The sequence below is a fragment of the Gobius niger genome, assembly GCF_951799975.1.
Source record: "Gobius niger genome assembly, chromosome: 9".
NCBI classification, from domain to species: Eukaryota; Metazoa; Chordata; class Actinopteri; order Gobiiformes; family Gobiidae; genus Gobius; species Gobius niger.
Genome location: NC_136860.1, coordinates 23,237,783 through 23,253,943, shown reverse-complemented (window position 1 = coordinate 23,253,943; position 16,161 = coordinate 23,237,783). Strand labels below are relative to the sequence as shown.

General features: G+C 39.0%; 5 protein-coding genes across 5 annotated transcripts; 4 read left to right on the top strand and 1 right to left on the bottom strand.

Annotated features, from left to right (window-relative positions):
* Nucleotides 1-984: 984 nt before the first annotated feature.
* LOC306967584 (gamma-crystallin S-like) lies at nucleotides 985-3,490 on the bottom strand (the record flags this gene model as incomplete). The annotated part of the gene is made up of 5 exons (XM_079562666.1): nucleotides 985-1,254; nucleotides 1,331-1,573; nucleotides 2,741-3,001; nucleotides 3,157-3,399; nucleotides 3,482-3,490. 5 exons carry the CDS (start codon nucleotides 3,488-3,490, stop codon nucleotides 985-987), a joined length of 1,026 nt encoding a protein of 341 aa, XP_079418792.1.
* A 588-nt stretch (nucleotides 3,491-4,078) lies between these two features.
* LOC306967583 (gamma-crystallin M3-like) lies at nucleotides 4,079-4,786 on the top strand (the record flags this gene model as incomplete). The annotated part of the gene is made up of 3 exons (XM_079562665.1): nucleotides 4,079-4,087; nucleotides 4,168-4,416; nucleotides 4,511-4,786. The coding sequence occupies 3 exons, from the start codon at nucleotides 4,079-4,081 to the stop codon at nucleotides 4,784-4,786; spliced, it is 534 nt and encodes a 177-aa protein (XP_079418791.1).
* A 2,144-nt stretch (nucleotides 4,787-6,930) lies between these two features.
* On the top strand, nucleotides 6,931-9,240 carry LOC306967582 (uncharacterized protein; the record flags this gene model as incomplete). The annotated part of the gene is made up of 6 exons (XM_079562664.1): nucleotides 6,931-7,013; nucleotides 7,112-7,367; nucleotides 7,484-7,755; nucleotides 8,517-8,541; nucleotides 8,637-8,879; nucleotides 8,962-9,240. 6 exons carry the CDS (start codon nucleotides 6,931-6,933, stop codon nucleotides 9,238-9,240), a joined length of 1,158 nt encoding a protein of 385 aa, XP_079418790.1.
* A 2,712-nt stretch (nucleotides 9,241-11,952) lies between these two features.
* Nucleotides 11,953-12,560, top strand: LOC306967936 (gamma-crystallin M3-like; the record flags this gene model as incomplete). Its single annotated transcript, XM_079563143.1, has 2 exons — nucleotides 11,953-12,195; nucleotides 12,285-12,560. Exons 1-2 carry the CDS (start codon nucleotides 12,001-12,003, stop codon nucleotides 12,558-12,560), a joined length of 471 nt encoding a protein of 156 aa, XP_079419269.1. The 5' UTR covers nucleotides 11,953-12,000.
* Nucleotides 12,561-15,431: 2,871 nt separating this feature from the next.
* On the top strand, nucleotides 15,432-16,023 carry LOC306967935 (gamma-crystallin M2-like; the record flags this gene model as incomplete). Its single annotated transcript, XM_079563142.1, has 2 exons — nucleotides 15,432-15,677; nucleotides 15,751-16,023. Exons 1-2 carry the CDS (start codon nucleotides 15,483-15,485, stop codon nucleotides 16,021-16,023), a joined length of 468 nt encoding a protein of 155 aa, XP_079419268.1. The 5' UTR covers nucleotides 15,432-15,482.
* Between the last annotated feature and the right edge of the window lie 138 nt (nucleotides 16,024-16,161).

Genomic DNA, 16,161 nt, shown 5'->3' with positions numbered 1-16,161 from the left:
TGACAATACTTTATTAAATAAGCAAAGCACAACAAATGCTTGTGTAAGCTCTCAGTCTGGCAGGAGTTTTCCATCGTAGATAAAGGTTCTTGAGCTGTACTTTGTGGTTTAAGTGATTTCTCCTCTCGATGAGAGGAGTTGGACTTTATGAAATATAAAAAAATTGAATATGTCTGAAAAAAATTGCCCACTCATGACAGCAGCGGTACACGCTCTTCTCCAGGAGGAGCTGTCGCCCTCTCATGATCACAGACAACACTGGCCTCATCTTCAAATACTTGAACAGAGTGGACCTCACGCAGCTGCCATTGGCTGCCTGGGCAAGTTTTCCTCCTCATCCGTGCACACAGCATTTGCAATTGTACAATGGAATTGCTTAGATCAGATGGAGAGTTAGTCCTGAGGCGCTGCTCAGTCAGAACCCAAATGAGATCGATTAATTATCAGCCCGAGGTGAGAAGTCGATGGAAAGCCAAGGAGATGTAAAGATGTATTCAGTGTTTTTTTTGTTAGGGGTTAAGAAGATACTGTATACTACTACTATACACAATATACACGTTTTTCAAGACGGGGTAAGATTTTGTAAGCTGATATTGATGCCTAAAGTTGGTTATGTTGTTATCATTCACATTCATATATCTATATTTACATTACATAACTTTTACATTGTAGGGAATTGTGTCTGCATCCGACCCATTCTTTAATAAGAGCCTCAGGGCAACCAATCAGAGCTACAGTATCAGGAGCAATGGGAAATCGCCAGCATCACCCATCATGCAAACATGATGGGTGAACATGCAAACTCCAGAAAGGCCCCACCAACCCACACGTTCTTACTGTGATGCCTTGTTTAAATGTATTAGCCTATATTTTTGGTGAAATTGTGATCCACCCCTGACTAGACTAAAGACCATAAAGCAGTCGACAAAGAAAAACACTGATACAATATTTATTGGCTTGATATTACTTCACAAATGAAAATTTTCACTGTGTCACTCTTCTGATGGATCCCACTGAGGATCGAAGAGCGCCCCATTCAGTGTGGTGTCTGTAGTCCCCTTTCTCCAGCAGATACTGTCGACCACTAAAGTTGGGATGTTCATAAAACACCCAGGATCCCACCAGGACTTTACAGGACAGAACCTCATTCCTTTGCCACTGTTCAGGAACAGACTTCATGTTGTCTGTCACCTCGATCGATTGACCACCAAAGTTTGGTCGGTTAAACAGCCGTACTTTGTATGGACCCTTTGCCTGAAAAGTAAATTGAAACTTAGTATGTAGATACAAGTTTATAAATTTATGCAGAGATAAAATACAAATTTCTTACACTTTTGATAATTCTGCAGGATCGCACACAATCATTGAAACCCATCCATTTCTGGTAGTTGTTGTAGTCTCCTGGGCCAATGACATACTGGTAGCCTGTGAAGTTGTTTCGCTCATACACGACCCACCAGCCGCCTTCCACCTTCAGTGAGTTGCATCGTCGAATGTAGCTATGCAGATCTGCAGAGTCACCTTTGCAGTCATAGGACCTCCCTTTAAAGTCCTTGTCCTCGTAAAACACAATCTGTTCAGGTACACAACAAAAAATAATACTCATTACATCAAATTAAAGCTTTGGATATGAAGGTTCAATGAATTTCTCACCTTCTCCATGATGAGCGATAGAAACACCAGGCACGGGGCAGTACTCTTTATATGTGGTGAGACAATGCAACCAAATGCATGGTTAGCAGCATATGCAGCCGTTATTAGAGTTCAAATGTTTTATCTAGATTTTCTCTTTTGTTCCTTCTCATTCAATGGCTTTTCAGCAAACAATAGTTTTTCATCGGTTTGCCAAGTTTCCATCAGCTGTAGTCACTTTCCATGTTAAAAACAAAAAATATCTTATAGATAGCACAGTGACATTGAAACCTGCAAGTTTAGCACAGTTTTACATTATTGATCAAACCTTTACCAGCCATTACAATGTACTATTAATCATTTTTAATTTGCTTAACGTGGATCATCAACTTTTTTTTTCTGAAGGGCTCAATTCTGTTTGATGACAGTAGCATGTGGCAGTGTACACACGCACACGCACACATTAAGTCAGATTTGCATTAAAAACACCTAATAACAACCTAATAATAATCAGCCTGACGTTGCTACCTCTTCTCTTCTCATTGCTCCATGTACTGATGCTTAGGAGCCTCCCTTAATTCTTCCCACTTTTATTTATTTATTTGTCTATAAAAATACAAATGTTTATTTTTTATTATCTTTATGATGAATTGCACCAAACAAAATGTTTAGGGAAGTGAAAAATGTGTTTGTTTTTGTTTTATCATAGCAGAGTGGCACTGTTTCTCAGGTAATCCCTCCCTTGGTTCACTTCTATCAGTTAGTGCGCAGAATGCTGTTACTTTAGTGTTGTGTGCAGACAGATATGTTCTTGGTGCAGAACACAATCTGACACGCTGAATGTATAATAATACACATTTCATTCGCACATTTCATTTGCAAAAAGTTGCAAAAATGGTTGCAGTTGAGCCAAGTACAAAGATTTATTACTGAAATAATAAAAGAACAAACAGATATATTTTGCCAAGTTCTTTATTTATGTAGTACTGATACAAATTAAAAGGGAGTAAAGGTGTTTTTAGGCAGGAATATGTCTACCCTTCACTGTTTCCACTACTTTGTGAGAAACCTGGTTTTGTCAGTATGGGGTAGCTTAGAACTCTGCAACCATTCGGAGGGATCCAGCGGTGGGGGTGGTTGCCCCCCAGTCTGTGTAGTTGTGATACTCTCCTTGGTCAAGGAAGTACTGCTGCCCATGGTAGTCTGGTTTCTCAAAGAGGACCCACGCACCATCCGTCACCACACAGGAATGGAACTCGCTGAACTTGAATGCCTCAAAAACTGAAGGGCAGTCTTCATTGCACTCTCCCGCCTGACCTGCAAAGTCCTGTTTGTCATAAAATCTGATCTTCCATGATTTTCCATAGACCTAAGTGAGACCAAAAACAGAATGTCAACCAAGCGGAGTGCCCTGGTTATGCAAAACTGTTTGTGCGTGTGCATCTGTGAATGTGACACATGTGGTGGCCAGTAATAATCATTTGGACAAAGGAACAAAAGGCTGATTGGTGATACTTGTCTTACATTTTTTATGCAGCGGCAAGAGTTAATACTGTCATTGAACCCCATCCACTGTTGGTGTTCAGGATAGTCTCCGGGACTCAGGACATATTGGTATCCTCCATAGTTGGGACGCTCATAGAGCACCCAGCAGCCACTTTCTACTTTAATGGAGTTGCAGCTGTTGAGGAAGGAGCGCAGGTCTGGGCAGTCGGTGTCACACACATAGCTCTGTCCCTCGAAATTTTTATCCTCAAAGAACACAATCTGAAAAATAAATCTTATATACATTTGTTTATATTGTTAAATAATGACATATAACATTGTAGCAATATTAAAGGCCCCTTACCTTCCCCATGATGTTGCTATCCTCCCAACCAGCTGCAGCCGAGTTGTGATTTATATCGAAATGCAGAATGTGCAAGACAAGGGAAAGCCATTGTTGCTAAGTAAGCTCAATTTGCATATCAGCAAAATGGTTTGCACTATCTGATTTCACTTGGAATTCACCAAAGTATATATGCCTTGTATGAAAACCATAAGTTTCAGCAAGTTACTGGTAAAAAAGACAAAAAACATTAATGTAGTTTTGTGCTTTCACAATTATTTTGCTATTTGCAAGCTGCAATAACAAAAACATGCATTCTTTAACTGTGACAGTAAAAATTTTAAGTATAATAACGTAAAATACATCTTTTAGCCTAATCTTTATCTGGCACACAGGAATATTTCATAGTGATCTCGGTTTGCTGGTCTCTTCCATTTCCCTGCCCATCGCACTAGATCATGACACAAATGAAATCAAATGCAATCGCAGACCTGCTGGTTCATCAACTTTCAGATCATTTAAATGACAAAACCCAGTTGGAGCGTGTATAAAGTATAAAAGCCTCCTGGCAGCCACAGGTTGTTGGACACATTCCCACTAACTCACATCGCATCAAACATGGGAAAGGTAATGCAAAACCTGCAGAGATTAAATGCACAAAGACAACACTGAAAAAAATATCTTAATTAAATGATTGTTTGTTTCCCATTTTGCAGATCATTTTCTACGAGGATAGGAACTTCCAGGGGCGCTCTTATGAGTGCATGAGTGACTGTGCTGACATGTCCTCCTACCTGAGCAGGTGTAATTCATGCAGGGTGGAGAGTGGCTGCTTCATGATCTATGAGCGTCCCAACTACACAGGAAACCAACATTTCCTCAGAAGGGGCGAGTACTCTGACTACAACTCTTTTGGCATGAGTGGATCCATCCGATCCTGTCGTCTGATTCCACAGGTAATTGCATCATTTGCACCAAGTATTTTCTGTGTATTTATCAACTACCATGTCAATTGCCTAATTATAATTATATGTGCTTGATCAAATACAGCACAGAGGTTCTTACCAAATGACGATGTATGAGAGGGAGAACTTCCAAGGCAAAAGCTATGAACTGCAGGAGGACTGCAACAACATTCAGGATCGCTATCGCATGCCGGACTGCCAGTCCTGTTCAGTGACGGACGGTCACTGGTTGATGTATGAGCAGCCCCACTACAGAGGCAGGATGATGTACCTGAGGCCTGGAGAGTACAGGAACATGAGGGACGGAGGATACAGCGGCATGAGGATCAGCTCCGTCAGGCGCATCATGGATTCCTGCTAAACCAACATACTGCCAAATAATGTGTTGACAAATAAAAGTCGCAACTTTCATGTATTATAAAATAAAAATTATGAATACAATACTTATCTAAGTGATTTCTTTGTTTTAAAGCACAGTACAGCATAGGCCAATCAGTTCCCAAACTTTTCACACCAAGTACCATACTCATAAAACATTTATTTAAGTCCAATCAGAACTAAACTTGGTCTAAAAGGGTTTAAATTGGTCTAAAGCAGTGGTTCTCAACTTGGGTGTCACACAGTCTCTTCAAGTCAGGGAGACAGCGCCCCAGGTCCAGTCGACTGAAGAACAGTTTTATCCACCAGGCTATCAGGAAGCTGAACTCCCTACCTTCCCTGCGCTTCCACCCCCCGCCCCACACCAAGGATTTGAGAGAAATTTCAATAACGATTCATATCAATGAAGTGACAATAAAATCTCTTGATCTTTAAAATAATTTCAGGAGGTTCATGCATTCTATGTAGTTTGAATGGAAAGCGTGTCCTGTGAGGGTTGTAACCACAGGTATGTGTTGGGGTCCTGACTTAAAAAAGGTTGAAAACCACTGGTCTAAAGTTTACCTTGCATTAACCAGAAAATACACTTCTAGCTTTATGCATTGTTAAAGCATGAATGAAACTATCTCTAGTCAAAATAAGTACAGTCTAGAATTGCAGATGACCCTGAGTACCACCTGAAGAAGCCCAAGTATCACCGGTGTTGCACATACCACAGTTTGAGAACCATTGGAAAAGAGGGTGAATTGTATAGAAAGAAAAGTCATACACTTTATTGTACAATTTATATAACAAGGTTTTTAAGTTGTGTTCAGCTAAATGTTGGGCCAGAATGCAAAAAAAAAAAAGATAATTGTTAATAATGAATTGAATATCTTTAATCTTTATTAACGACACATTACACACTGTATATATAGCAGCTTACAACACAAGTATTATATATGAAAGAATATCATTCTCTAAGGAAGTAAAAATACACACACACACACACACACACACACACACACACACACACACACACACACGCACAAACTCATAAAGATGTTAAAAGCCCAATACCTGATTATATATTTTTTTAAATTACAAACAATGAAGGAGGAAGTCAATAAAGTCATCTCCAAAAACATGCATGTGACCCACAATGGCAGCGCTCTCAGTTGCAGCGGCTCAGGACTAACACCTGAACAATATTTCTTAGTACGCTTGTACAATGACAAATGCACTGAAGGCAGCCAGCCAGGTTTCCTCCACGTACTACGGTTTCCCCGACCTCCACAAACATGCTGGTCAGGTTGGCCCACAGTGATGGCAGATCAGGACTAGCGCCTGAATGCATGCTTGTACAATGACAAAAAAGCACTTACTTATTTACTTACAATTAGATGCCAGTGTTAATTTTAATATATATATTAATTTAGATGAAAATGTAATGTTATTTTGTCACGATTTAATCAAATAATTATCTTAAACTAAAACTAAAATTGCATACAACTTTAGTCGACTAAATTTAAGATGAATTTAGTGAACTTTGTATTTATTATATTTATTATAATCATATTTAATCAAGGTCCTCTGCTTCATGAAGCTTCTACTCATGAACAAAGCTCAGAGCTGTTCCTTTGTCACTGATTGTAAATGATATGAAGCTCAAACTGTCATTGGAAGTTTGGATGATTTTAGTCTCTTCTTTTTATTTTTATTTAGTCATAGTTTTAGTCTCATAAAGAACTTTTTTATTTAGTTTTACACTAACATTATGACTGAATATAATAGAACAGTGTTTTCCCCACAAATGTCAGAGTTTACAATTCACTAACGGAGGACAAAACTAATTTTGTTCCATTACCACAAAAAAAGCAGGTATAGTGAGGTATTTAAATACACAAATGCATATCAGAAATAAGTAGCCTTTAACTGGAACAACAAACAATATATTTCATAAATTGCTCATTCAGAGCTGTCACCCACATGTCCCACATTGCTGAGTTGATGCACTTGGCACCGCACCAGAAGCATACGGTCTGGAATAATAACCATTTACAGAGCGATTAACACACATTGCCCTGTGTGTCATTCTGCTGAGTAAGATATTCACACAAAGGCACCCTACATCATTTATCTATCATGATGGGTATAAAAGTGGTGGAGAGTTTAGGCAGGCCAAAGTACCAGAGCAATCAGCGATACAATCAAGAATCACAATGGGCAGAGTAAGCAGTCTTTCTATCTTTTCATTTCACTTTTTGTTTGTTATTCATTTGTTATTAATACATGTAATAATACGTGTAAATTCTCACTATGCATAATTGTTCCAGGTAATTTTCTACGAGGACAAGAATTTTCAGGGACGCTCCTATGAGACGAGCAGCGACTGTTCTGAACTAACTTCCTATTTGAGTCGCTGTAACTCCTGTCGAGTGGAGAGTGGCTGTTTTATGGTATATGAACGTCCAAACTATATGGGCCACCAAATGCTGGCGAAGAGAGGAGAGTACCCTGACAATCAGCGCTTGATGGGAATGAGCATGAGCGATTGCATCAGATCCTGCCGCATGATCCCAACGGTATGAACAATTGCCAAATTTATGAAAAGATATTATGCCACTTTGACTTGACTTAATAATCACAATCATCCATCATCAACTTAATCATTTCGGTCTTAAAACGTATTTATCCACAGCATAAAGGTCCTTTCCGAATGAGGATCTATGAGAGGGAGAACTTTAGTGGTCAGATGAATGAACTAATGGATGACTGCGACTCTATCCAAGATCGTTATCGTATGACTGACAGCCAGTCTGCCCATGTGATGGACGGCCACTGGTTGATGTACGAGCAGCCCCACTACAGAGGTAGGATGATGTACTTGAGGCCCGGAGAGTACAGGAGCTACAAAGATATGGGAAATGGCTCCACGGACATGAGGATTGGATCTATCCGACGCATTATGGAGTCCTGCTAAACACAAAATGTGATCAACTCTTTAGTAACTGCATTATTGAATAAACAATAATATTCAATTTATGTTGTTGGCCTTCCACATTTATTAAGAATATGGTATAAAGTTGAAATGGACATAGTATTTGTAAAGATATGCCATTACATTGTGCTTAACAATGCGATGTCTACACCTGCTAGCATAACAGTGATGATGATGATGATGATGATGATGATGATGATGATGATGATGATCATGAAATCCTCAAGATATGATTTTAGTGTGTAAAGTTACCACTAAATATGTTAATTTGTCTGCATATTTTTACTCATTAATACCAGTTGAGGTTCCTACTAGTTAAGGTAAAAATGTATTAATTACCAGCAATCAAATATATCTTATGTTCTTAAAATGACAGAGCATAAAATCAAATCTTTATTTATAGTAACCTAAAAGTAAAGGCCAAAAAGAAAAAAACATGTTTTGCTGACTATACATGATATAGTATGAATAACTTTTATATTTTCCAATACAATGAATAAATACTACCAGGGACAAATGTGATCCAATTGAAAGTTCCACTTCATATTTTCTCTTTATATTCTTTATGTAGAACAACAATGCGGGGCTAGAGAATAAGCTTTTAACAGTTGGCTCAGTTTTCTATGACCCTGCTGGCTCAGGGCTTTGTACAATAGAAGCGCGACATCTTTTTCACCTAGTGTAACTATAAAAGAAAGAGTTCACACTGCCATGTAGCACAGTGCAACTGAAGCTTGAAGAACAAGACCATGGGCAAGGTAGGTTCCACCATTACATTAAACAGCAATGAGGCATCTGCATTATCATGTTCATCACATAATACGCCAAAAATCCAATAATTTGTTTGTACCAGATTATCTTCTACGAGGACAGGAACTTCCAAGGTCGCTTTTATGAGACCAGCAGCGACTGTCCTGAACTGACCTCCTACCTGAGCAGGTGTCACTCCTGCAGGGTGGAGAGTGGCTGCTTCATGGTCTATGATCGTGCAAACTACATGGGAAACCAGTACTTCATGAGGAAGGGAGAGTATTCTGACTACATGAGCATGATGGGAATGTCTGATTGTATCAGGTCTTCTCGCATGATCCCTATGGTAAGTTAACAAAGCATTTTCAACATTTTCAACAAAATGTTCATCAATCTTTCACACACACATATGTATGTTTTCATTACAGTACAGAGGAAACTACAGGATGAAGATCTACGAGAGAGAGAACTTTGGTGGTCAGTCGTATGAGCTGATGGATGACTGTGACAACATTCAGGACCGCTATCGTATGAATGACTGCATGTCCTGCAATGTGATGGACGGCCACTGGCTGATGTACGAGCAGCCCCACTACAGAGGCAAGATGATGTACTTCAGGCCCGGAGAGTACAGGAACTTCAGGGAGATGGGCTGGAGTGGCAATAGGTTCACGAGCATGAGACGTATCATGGATTCTTGGTACTGATTGTGCACTAAAATCTATGAATGAAAAAAGATATTCATGTATTTTGGCTTTAATTAACTGGATGTTTGGAAGTTCCCATAACAAAGGAATAAAAGCTAATAGGAGCAAGAAAAATGTTAAGAATGTGGGTTTAGGACCTGACTGTTTTCTTTCAAAAAAGAGTAATTTCATCATGAATAAATACAATTTTGGTCACAATTTTAATTGTCAATTATTTTCCTATATACAACCACTGTTGCACATACTTTTAGAACAAGTATTAAACAATAGCAGGCAGAGAATAGAAGCTTAGGATTAATCATGACAAATAATAATGCAATGCAACCCAGTCTATTACATTTCAGAAACAATCATTTGGAACTTTGCTATTGAAAAAGAGACGGATTTCTGTAGCCAAATGAACCATACAGATACTAGGAGACAGAATATTTGCAAGCATCAATAAGCATATATCACCACGCACAAAGACAAACATATGTTCTCAAAGACAACATACAAGGATTTGTAAAAAAAAAAAAATTTTAAACAGCAACACCATTTTTGTTATTTATGTTTTTTTCTTTACATCACAAACAATTTTCCTGGCAGTTGTTTTTTTGCATTTTTTGTTGGTCGACCGGACCGTGGTTTGGTTTCAACAGAATCCTTAATTTTTCACTTCTTAATTAGAGTTTGAACACTGCTGATAGTTCTAAGTGCCTTGGATATCTTTTTATATCCCTTTCCTGTTTTATACAGTTCAACTTTTCTCAAGGATACTTTGACAGTTCCGTTGCTTTCCTCATCTCACTCATAATCCAGAAACCCCTGTGCAGCACTGGATGACAGATGCAAGGGTCTGTCAGGAGCCCAGAAACTCACACACCAGGTAACAGGTGAGGATGCTTACCTTAAGCAGCCATTCAAACCTCTTTGAGTCCACTTGTGTGCATTTTATCAGGCCAAAATCACCAGGGTATGCAAACTTTTGATCAGGGTCATTTTGGAAGATTCCTTTTTCATTATTATCCAAAAAGAGCAAACTCGTTTTTGTCCACAATAAATTGCTTCACACAACCACTGTAGTGAAAAAAAAACTTTTTGTTATCTTTCAACTTTGAAAAATACTCAAAATAAAAAGAAATAATTCTGCCAAGGTATGTAAACTTTTACGCACGACTGTATAATCAGTTTTAATAATCTTTAATATAAATATATGTATTTATTTATTTAATATAAATAGAATATTTTTGTGTTTATTGAAAATGATAATAATAATGTCTTACACTCGTATGGCGCCTTTCAAGCCTGTTTCTTAAAGTGCCGCATTGTAGTCATTATTCATTCACGCCATACTCAGTGGTGGTAAGCTACAATTGTAGCCACAGCCGCCCCAGTAGACTGATGGAAGCGAAGCTGTGCCATATGAAAACATAATAATAAAGATTGCAGTTTTATTGATGAATATCTATTCACCTTATTCCGCCCCGCCCACTTTTGCCACTTTTTGCGCTGTCTTGGCACTTCCGTTGTACAGACACTTCCGGTCGAGCGCGAAGCCCATTCATTTAAACGGAGAACGAGGGAAAATGTTCTCCGCTGAAATCTGATGTTGAGTAGGTTGATTTATGTAAAATGGCCAATGCTCATTTGCACCAACAAGTCAACACTGCACTGTTTCTCAGCGCAGCCGAAAAACGGCTTTGTTTTCGTGTAGTAACTGATTTTATGAGGACTTTTCCAGTCCCATGTTAACAGATAGGAGAAATGGGGCGGGCACTATTAATGGCGACGCCCACGCGAGCCTCCGGAATAAGGTGAATATTGTTTATATCTTGCTTTTTTCTATTTGAATGTTTTGAATGCTCATATCTCGATATCAATACGATATATCGTTGCTTGTTCGATATTAATATCTTGAATGTTCATATCTCGATATCGATACGATATATGTTTCAGCCCTTCCTCCAACCACCACCAACCACTCATTCACACACTATGGTTATGTGTTCTAAACTTACTTTAATATATAAACTGTTCTTGGTCAGTGCTGATTGTGAAAGTGCTATTATTGCTAAAGTCTATGAGGTGCATTAGGCAGATTCAGATGCCAAAATGTCAATTAATCAAAGTGTATGCATGTTTTGTTTTTCTTTTTAGTTGGTTAGATGTTTACAAAGCAAAACAATTCTAAAAGGACAAGAGAAAATAGCAATCACAACCACAAGTCCGCCATTGACACAACAATAAGATGTACATGTGAAGCTGGACCAAGTGCCCAAGACAAATTTCGCCATTGATACAATAAAGTATACCTTACCTTACGCACATTTACACTAAAATGTGTTCAATTGGACCTAAAGTGTGCTCAATTGTCTTACCTCTCGAATGACCTCTCGAATTTTTATGTCTACTAACAGCATTAAAGCAGTACAGTGAATTTGCATCCAGTGAAAGCTAAAGGAATATTCTGTTTAGAAACCTGTTCAGTATGTGAGTAAGCAACTGTATAGGCTTTACTTGCTGGGTCAGGATTTTAAATAATGGTGGGGCACGGCCATTGTGTATAGCCAGGTATAAATGAAGCATGTTCTGACAGGGGTATTATCAGTTTGGAAACAGTTCTCTGAGGGACCTGTAAAACCACCATCAACATGGGCAAGGTAAGAGCTAGTGGCATTTTGTTATGCACAACAGCTCAGCACAAGTGTATGACAAAATTGGTTCTTTCAGATCATCTTCTACGAGGACAGGAACTTCCAGGGGCGCTCCTATGAGTGCATGAGCGACTGTGCTGACATGTCCTCCTACCTGAGCAGGTGTCACTCCTGCAGGGTGGAGAGTGGCTGCTTCATGGTCTATGAACGTCCCAACTACATGGGAAACCAGTACTTCATGAGGAGGGGCGAGTATGCTGACTACACGAGCATGATGGGAATGACCGGCGGTATCAGGTCTTGCCGTATGATTCACATGGTAAGTGTAACATACATACGAGTTTAAAAAAAATGATATAACCGAAAAAGTACTCATCTTTGTTGTTTATATTTCACATGGAACAACAGCACCGTGGCCAGTTCAGAATGAGGATCTACGAGAGAGAGAACTTTGGTGGTCAGATGAATGAGCTGATGGATGACTGTGACAACATTCAGGACCGCTACCGTATGAACGACTGCATGTCCTGCAATGTGATGGACGGCCACTGGCTGATGTACGAGCAGCCCAACTACAGAGGCAGGATGATGTACTTCAGGCCCGGAGAGTACAGGAGCTTCAGGGAGATGGGCTGGAGTGGCAGTAGGTTCATGAGCATGAAACGCATCATGGACATGTGCTAAAGTACCTTTTGAGCTAAATAAATGATCTTACTTTCGTACCCCCAGTGTCCATGTCATTAATACTGCATAATCAAAATAGTTATACAAGTTTGACTCACAGTATTGTTGTTGTGTGCCATGGTAAAACACATAATCCCCATTCTTCAGCTTCTGTCAAGTAAGTAGGCAAGCTTCATTTATATAGCACCTTTCACAGACAAAAAGCCACAAAGTGCTTCACAACACAGTTCAAAAACATCGGAAAGTACACGCAATGTAAAAGGCCAAGACAATGCAAAATCATAGCAGCCCAAAAGTAGCTAATTAAAAGCCTGAACAAATAGATGAGTCTTAAGTTTGCTCTAGAAGGTGTCAACAGAGTCAATTGAGCGCAAAGAGGGCGGAAGATCATTCCAAAGCCTAGGAGCAACAGCCTGGAAGGATCAGTCACCTCTAGTCGAAAATGAGTGCGTGGAACCTTCAGCAGATTCTGATCCACAGACCTCTGTGCCCACGCAGGGGTGTAAGGCCGGATCAGATCACTGATGCAAGAAGGAACCTGATCATACAAGGCTCTGAAAGCTAGAACCGGAAATTAAGAATTAAGAATTAAGAAATGAAGGCGCTGGTTGTGACCCCAGATGAAAAAGGGAGCAGATGGATGATGATGATAATGACAATAATGACGATAACAATCACAATAATCATAACCATAATAATAATAATAATAATTATAATCATAATAGGTTAATGGATTTGTCCAATAGGGATGAATTATGGCAGCTACTAGAGCATACCACCATTATGGAGGGGACGCAACCTGAATGTAGGGTATGTGGAAAATTTTATGAAACCAGAAAGTAGCTGCCAATGCCGTCTGGAGGATTTAGTCTGAAAAAAAGGTATGAACATCAGACAGCCACCGTTCAAGAGAAAGATTATGTAACAATTATGTGGGATACACCAGTCCAAACTGAAAAAGTTAAAGCCAATAATCCAGACATTGTAATGAAAACAGAAAGAAAAATGAACATTGATTGAGATTAACACTTTTTGTGAAAAACTGTCAAAGATCTGGAAATTGAAATCAGCAAAATGTGGGGAATAAAGACGCACACTATACCAGTTGTCATTGGAGCGCTTAGACTTGTTAAAAAAAAACTCACCAAGATCAAATCCCAGAAAACACAGACCTAATGCAGGTTCAGACAATCTGTCTACTGGGAACAACGTATTTTGTCTCTGAAATAGAATGACCGTCACTTAAGTTTAATGTTCCCGAGGAGCATGGTTTGCAACCGGGACTGCAAATGTAAAACAAGCATTTTAAAGAAATAATAACACTGTTACTATACTACTAATAAGCATGCATCATACAAATGATCTTCTGATAGCAATAACTCTGTACTCTATATATAAAGTTGTGCTCAAAGGTTTACATACCCTGGCAGAACTTCATCATAGGCCATCATTGGCCTTGTTGACAACAAAAAAGTGCACCACACCTACTGTGAAATATCGAGGTGGTTCGCTGATACCACTAGCTCCAGTAGAACAACGTGAAGGTCCCGTTAGTGACCATCTCAGTCTTCTGATCTCAGCATCACTGAACCACTGTGGGGAGAGCTCAAACATGCAGTTAGTGCAAGACAGCCCAGGAACTTAAGGGAACTGGAGACTTTTTGCCAATAAGAATGGGCCGCTTTACCATCAGAAAAAATAAAGAACCTCATCCACACCTACCACAAAGACTCAAAGCTGTCATTGATGCTAAAGGGGGCAAAACACAGTGTTAAAAACTGGGGTCAGTATATAAACTGGTGCATGTAAACTTTTGATCAGGGTCTTTTTGGTACTTCCTTTTTTCATTATGATTTAAAAATAGCAAACTCAGTTGTTTGACCAGAAATGGCTTCAAACAACCACTAACAATGAGTGAAAAAAACATGTTGTGTTGTCTTTCATATTCTTTGAAAAATAGTAAAAAATAAAATAAAAAAAAATCTATGTATATGGGTATGTAAACTTTTGAGAACAACTGTATATATATGAGACAGAAACACAGGTCTGACAGGATTGGCTTACATAAATAAAACCGATGGTTTTAGCTTACCATTAATTAGATTTTCTACTATCAGACCAGTTCAGCGTGGTATAGCGCTTTGTATGTGTTGATGTTGAACCAGCATAATGGATTTGATAATTCTCATTTTACAAAAGTGGCACAATACAAAATATTTATTTACACTAAATAACTGTGTCTAGATTCGCACAAATGCTTTAAATGTATGTAGCCAATATTGCTCCAGTGATGCTAAGATATATTTGTTTAGTTATGTCAAATTCCTAGAGCATAAAAGGTTTACTTCACAAGTATTGTATTTCATGATAATTATTACATGTATCTACAAATAATTGGACAAATACACTGTTGATTAAAAAAAACATGTCTAAAACAGGGCAATGTTACACAAGCCCTACAGTACAATGTCCTTTAATGTCTGCTTGTCCCTCTGCATTGTATAAAACCATTGTGGTAATGTTCCCATGGAAAAATCTATTGTTATGTTTTCTATGTGTACCAGTCACATGAAAATTTGACAAATGGCTCATGGCCCTCCATAGGCCTCAAATCCATGTTGCTGGGTCAGGAGGTTTAGACAAAGGAAACTACAAATACTTTGCTTTTAGTCAGGTATAAAAGTAACAGTAAAACAGGGGCACTCACACTGTAACAGCCACACAGAAACTGTGACCATGGGCAGGGTAAGAAAAAGCCAGAGAATTATTTGATTTGCTGATTCTAACCCATTATTCCGTTCATTAGTTTGTGGGTCACTTATGAAAGATTAATTGATTCGTTCAAATTTCTTCATACACATTTTTTTTTTACAGATCATCTTCTACGAGGACAGGAACTTCCAGGGGCGCTCCTATGAATGCATGAGCGACTGCTCTGACATGTCCTCCTACCTGAACAGGTGTCACTCCTGCAGGGTGGAGAGCGGCTGCTTCATGGTCTATGACCGTCCCAACTACATGGGAAACCAGTACTTCATGAGGAGGGGAGAGTATGCTGACTACATGAGCATGATGGGAATGAGGGACTGCATCAGATCCTGTCGTATGATCCCTATGGTAAGTAATATACTTTATTTACAATTATTTTAGAATTAGAGTCAAATGACCAAAGCAACATGTTATATTACAGCACAGAGGCCAGTTCAGGATGAAGATCTACGAGAGAGAAAACTTTGGTGGTCAGTCGTATGAGCTGATGGATGACTGTGACAACATTCAGGATCGCTACCGTATGAACGACTGCATGTCCTGCAATGTGATGGACGGTCACTGGCTGATGTACGAGCAGCCCAACTACAGAGGCAAGATGATGTACCTGAGGCCCGGAGAGTACAGGAGCTTCAAAGATATGGGAATGAGTGGCACGAAGTTCATGAGCATGAGACGCATCATGGATATGTAAAAACATCTATGTGTAATGTTCCTACAGCCTACACTGAATAAATATTTTTAAGAAAATCATTATTATTGTTGGTCAATTCACTCACTCTACATGAAAGAAGGTTTCATTGTAAGCATGTCTAAGTTTATAGATATTATA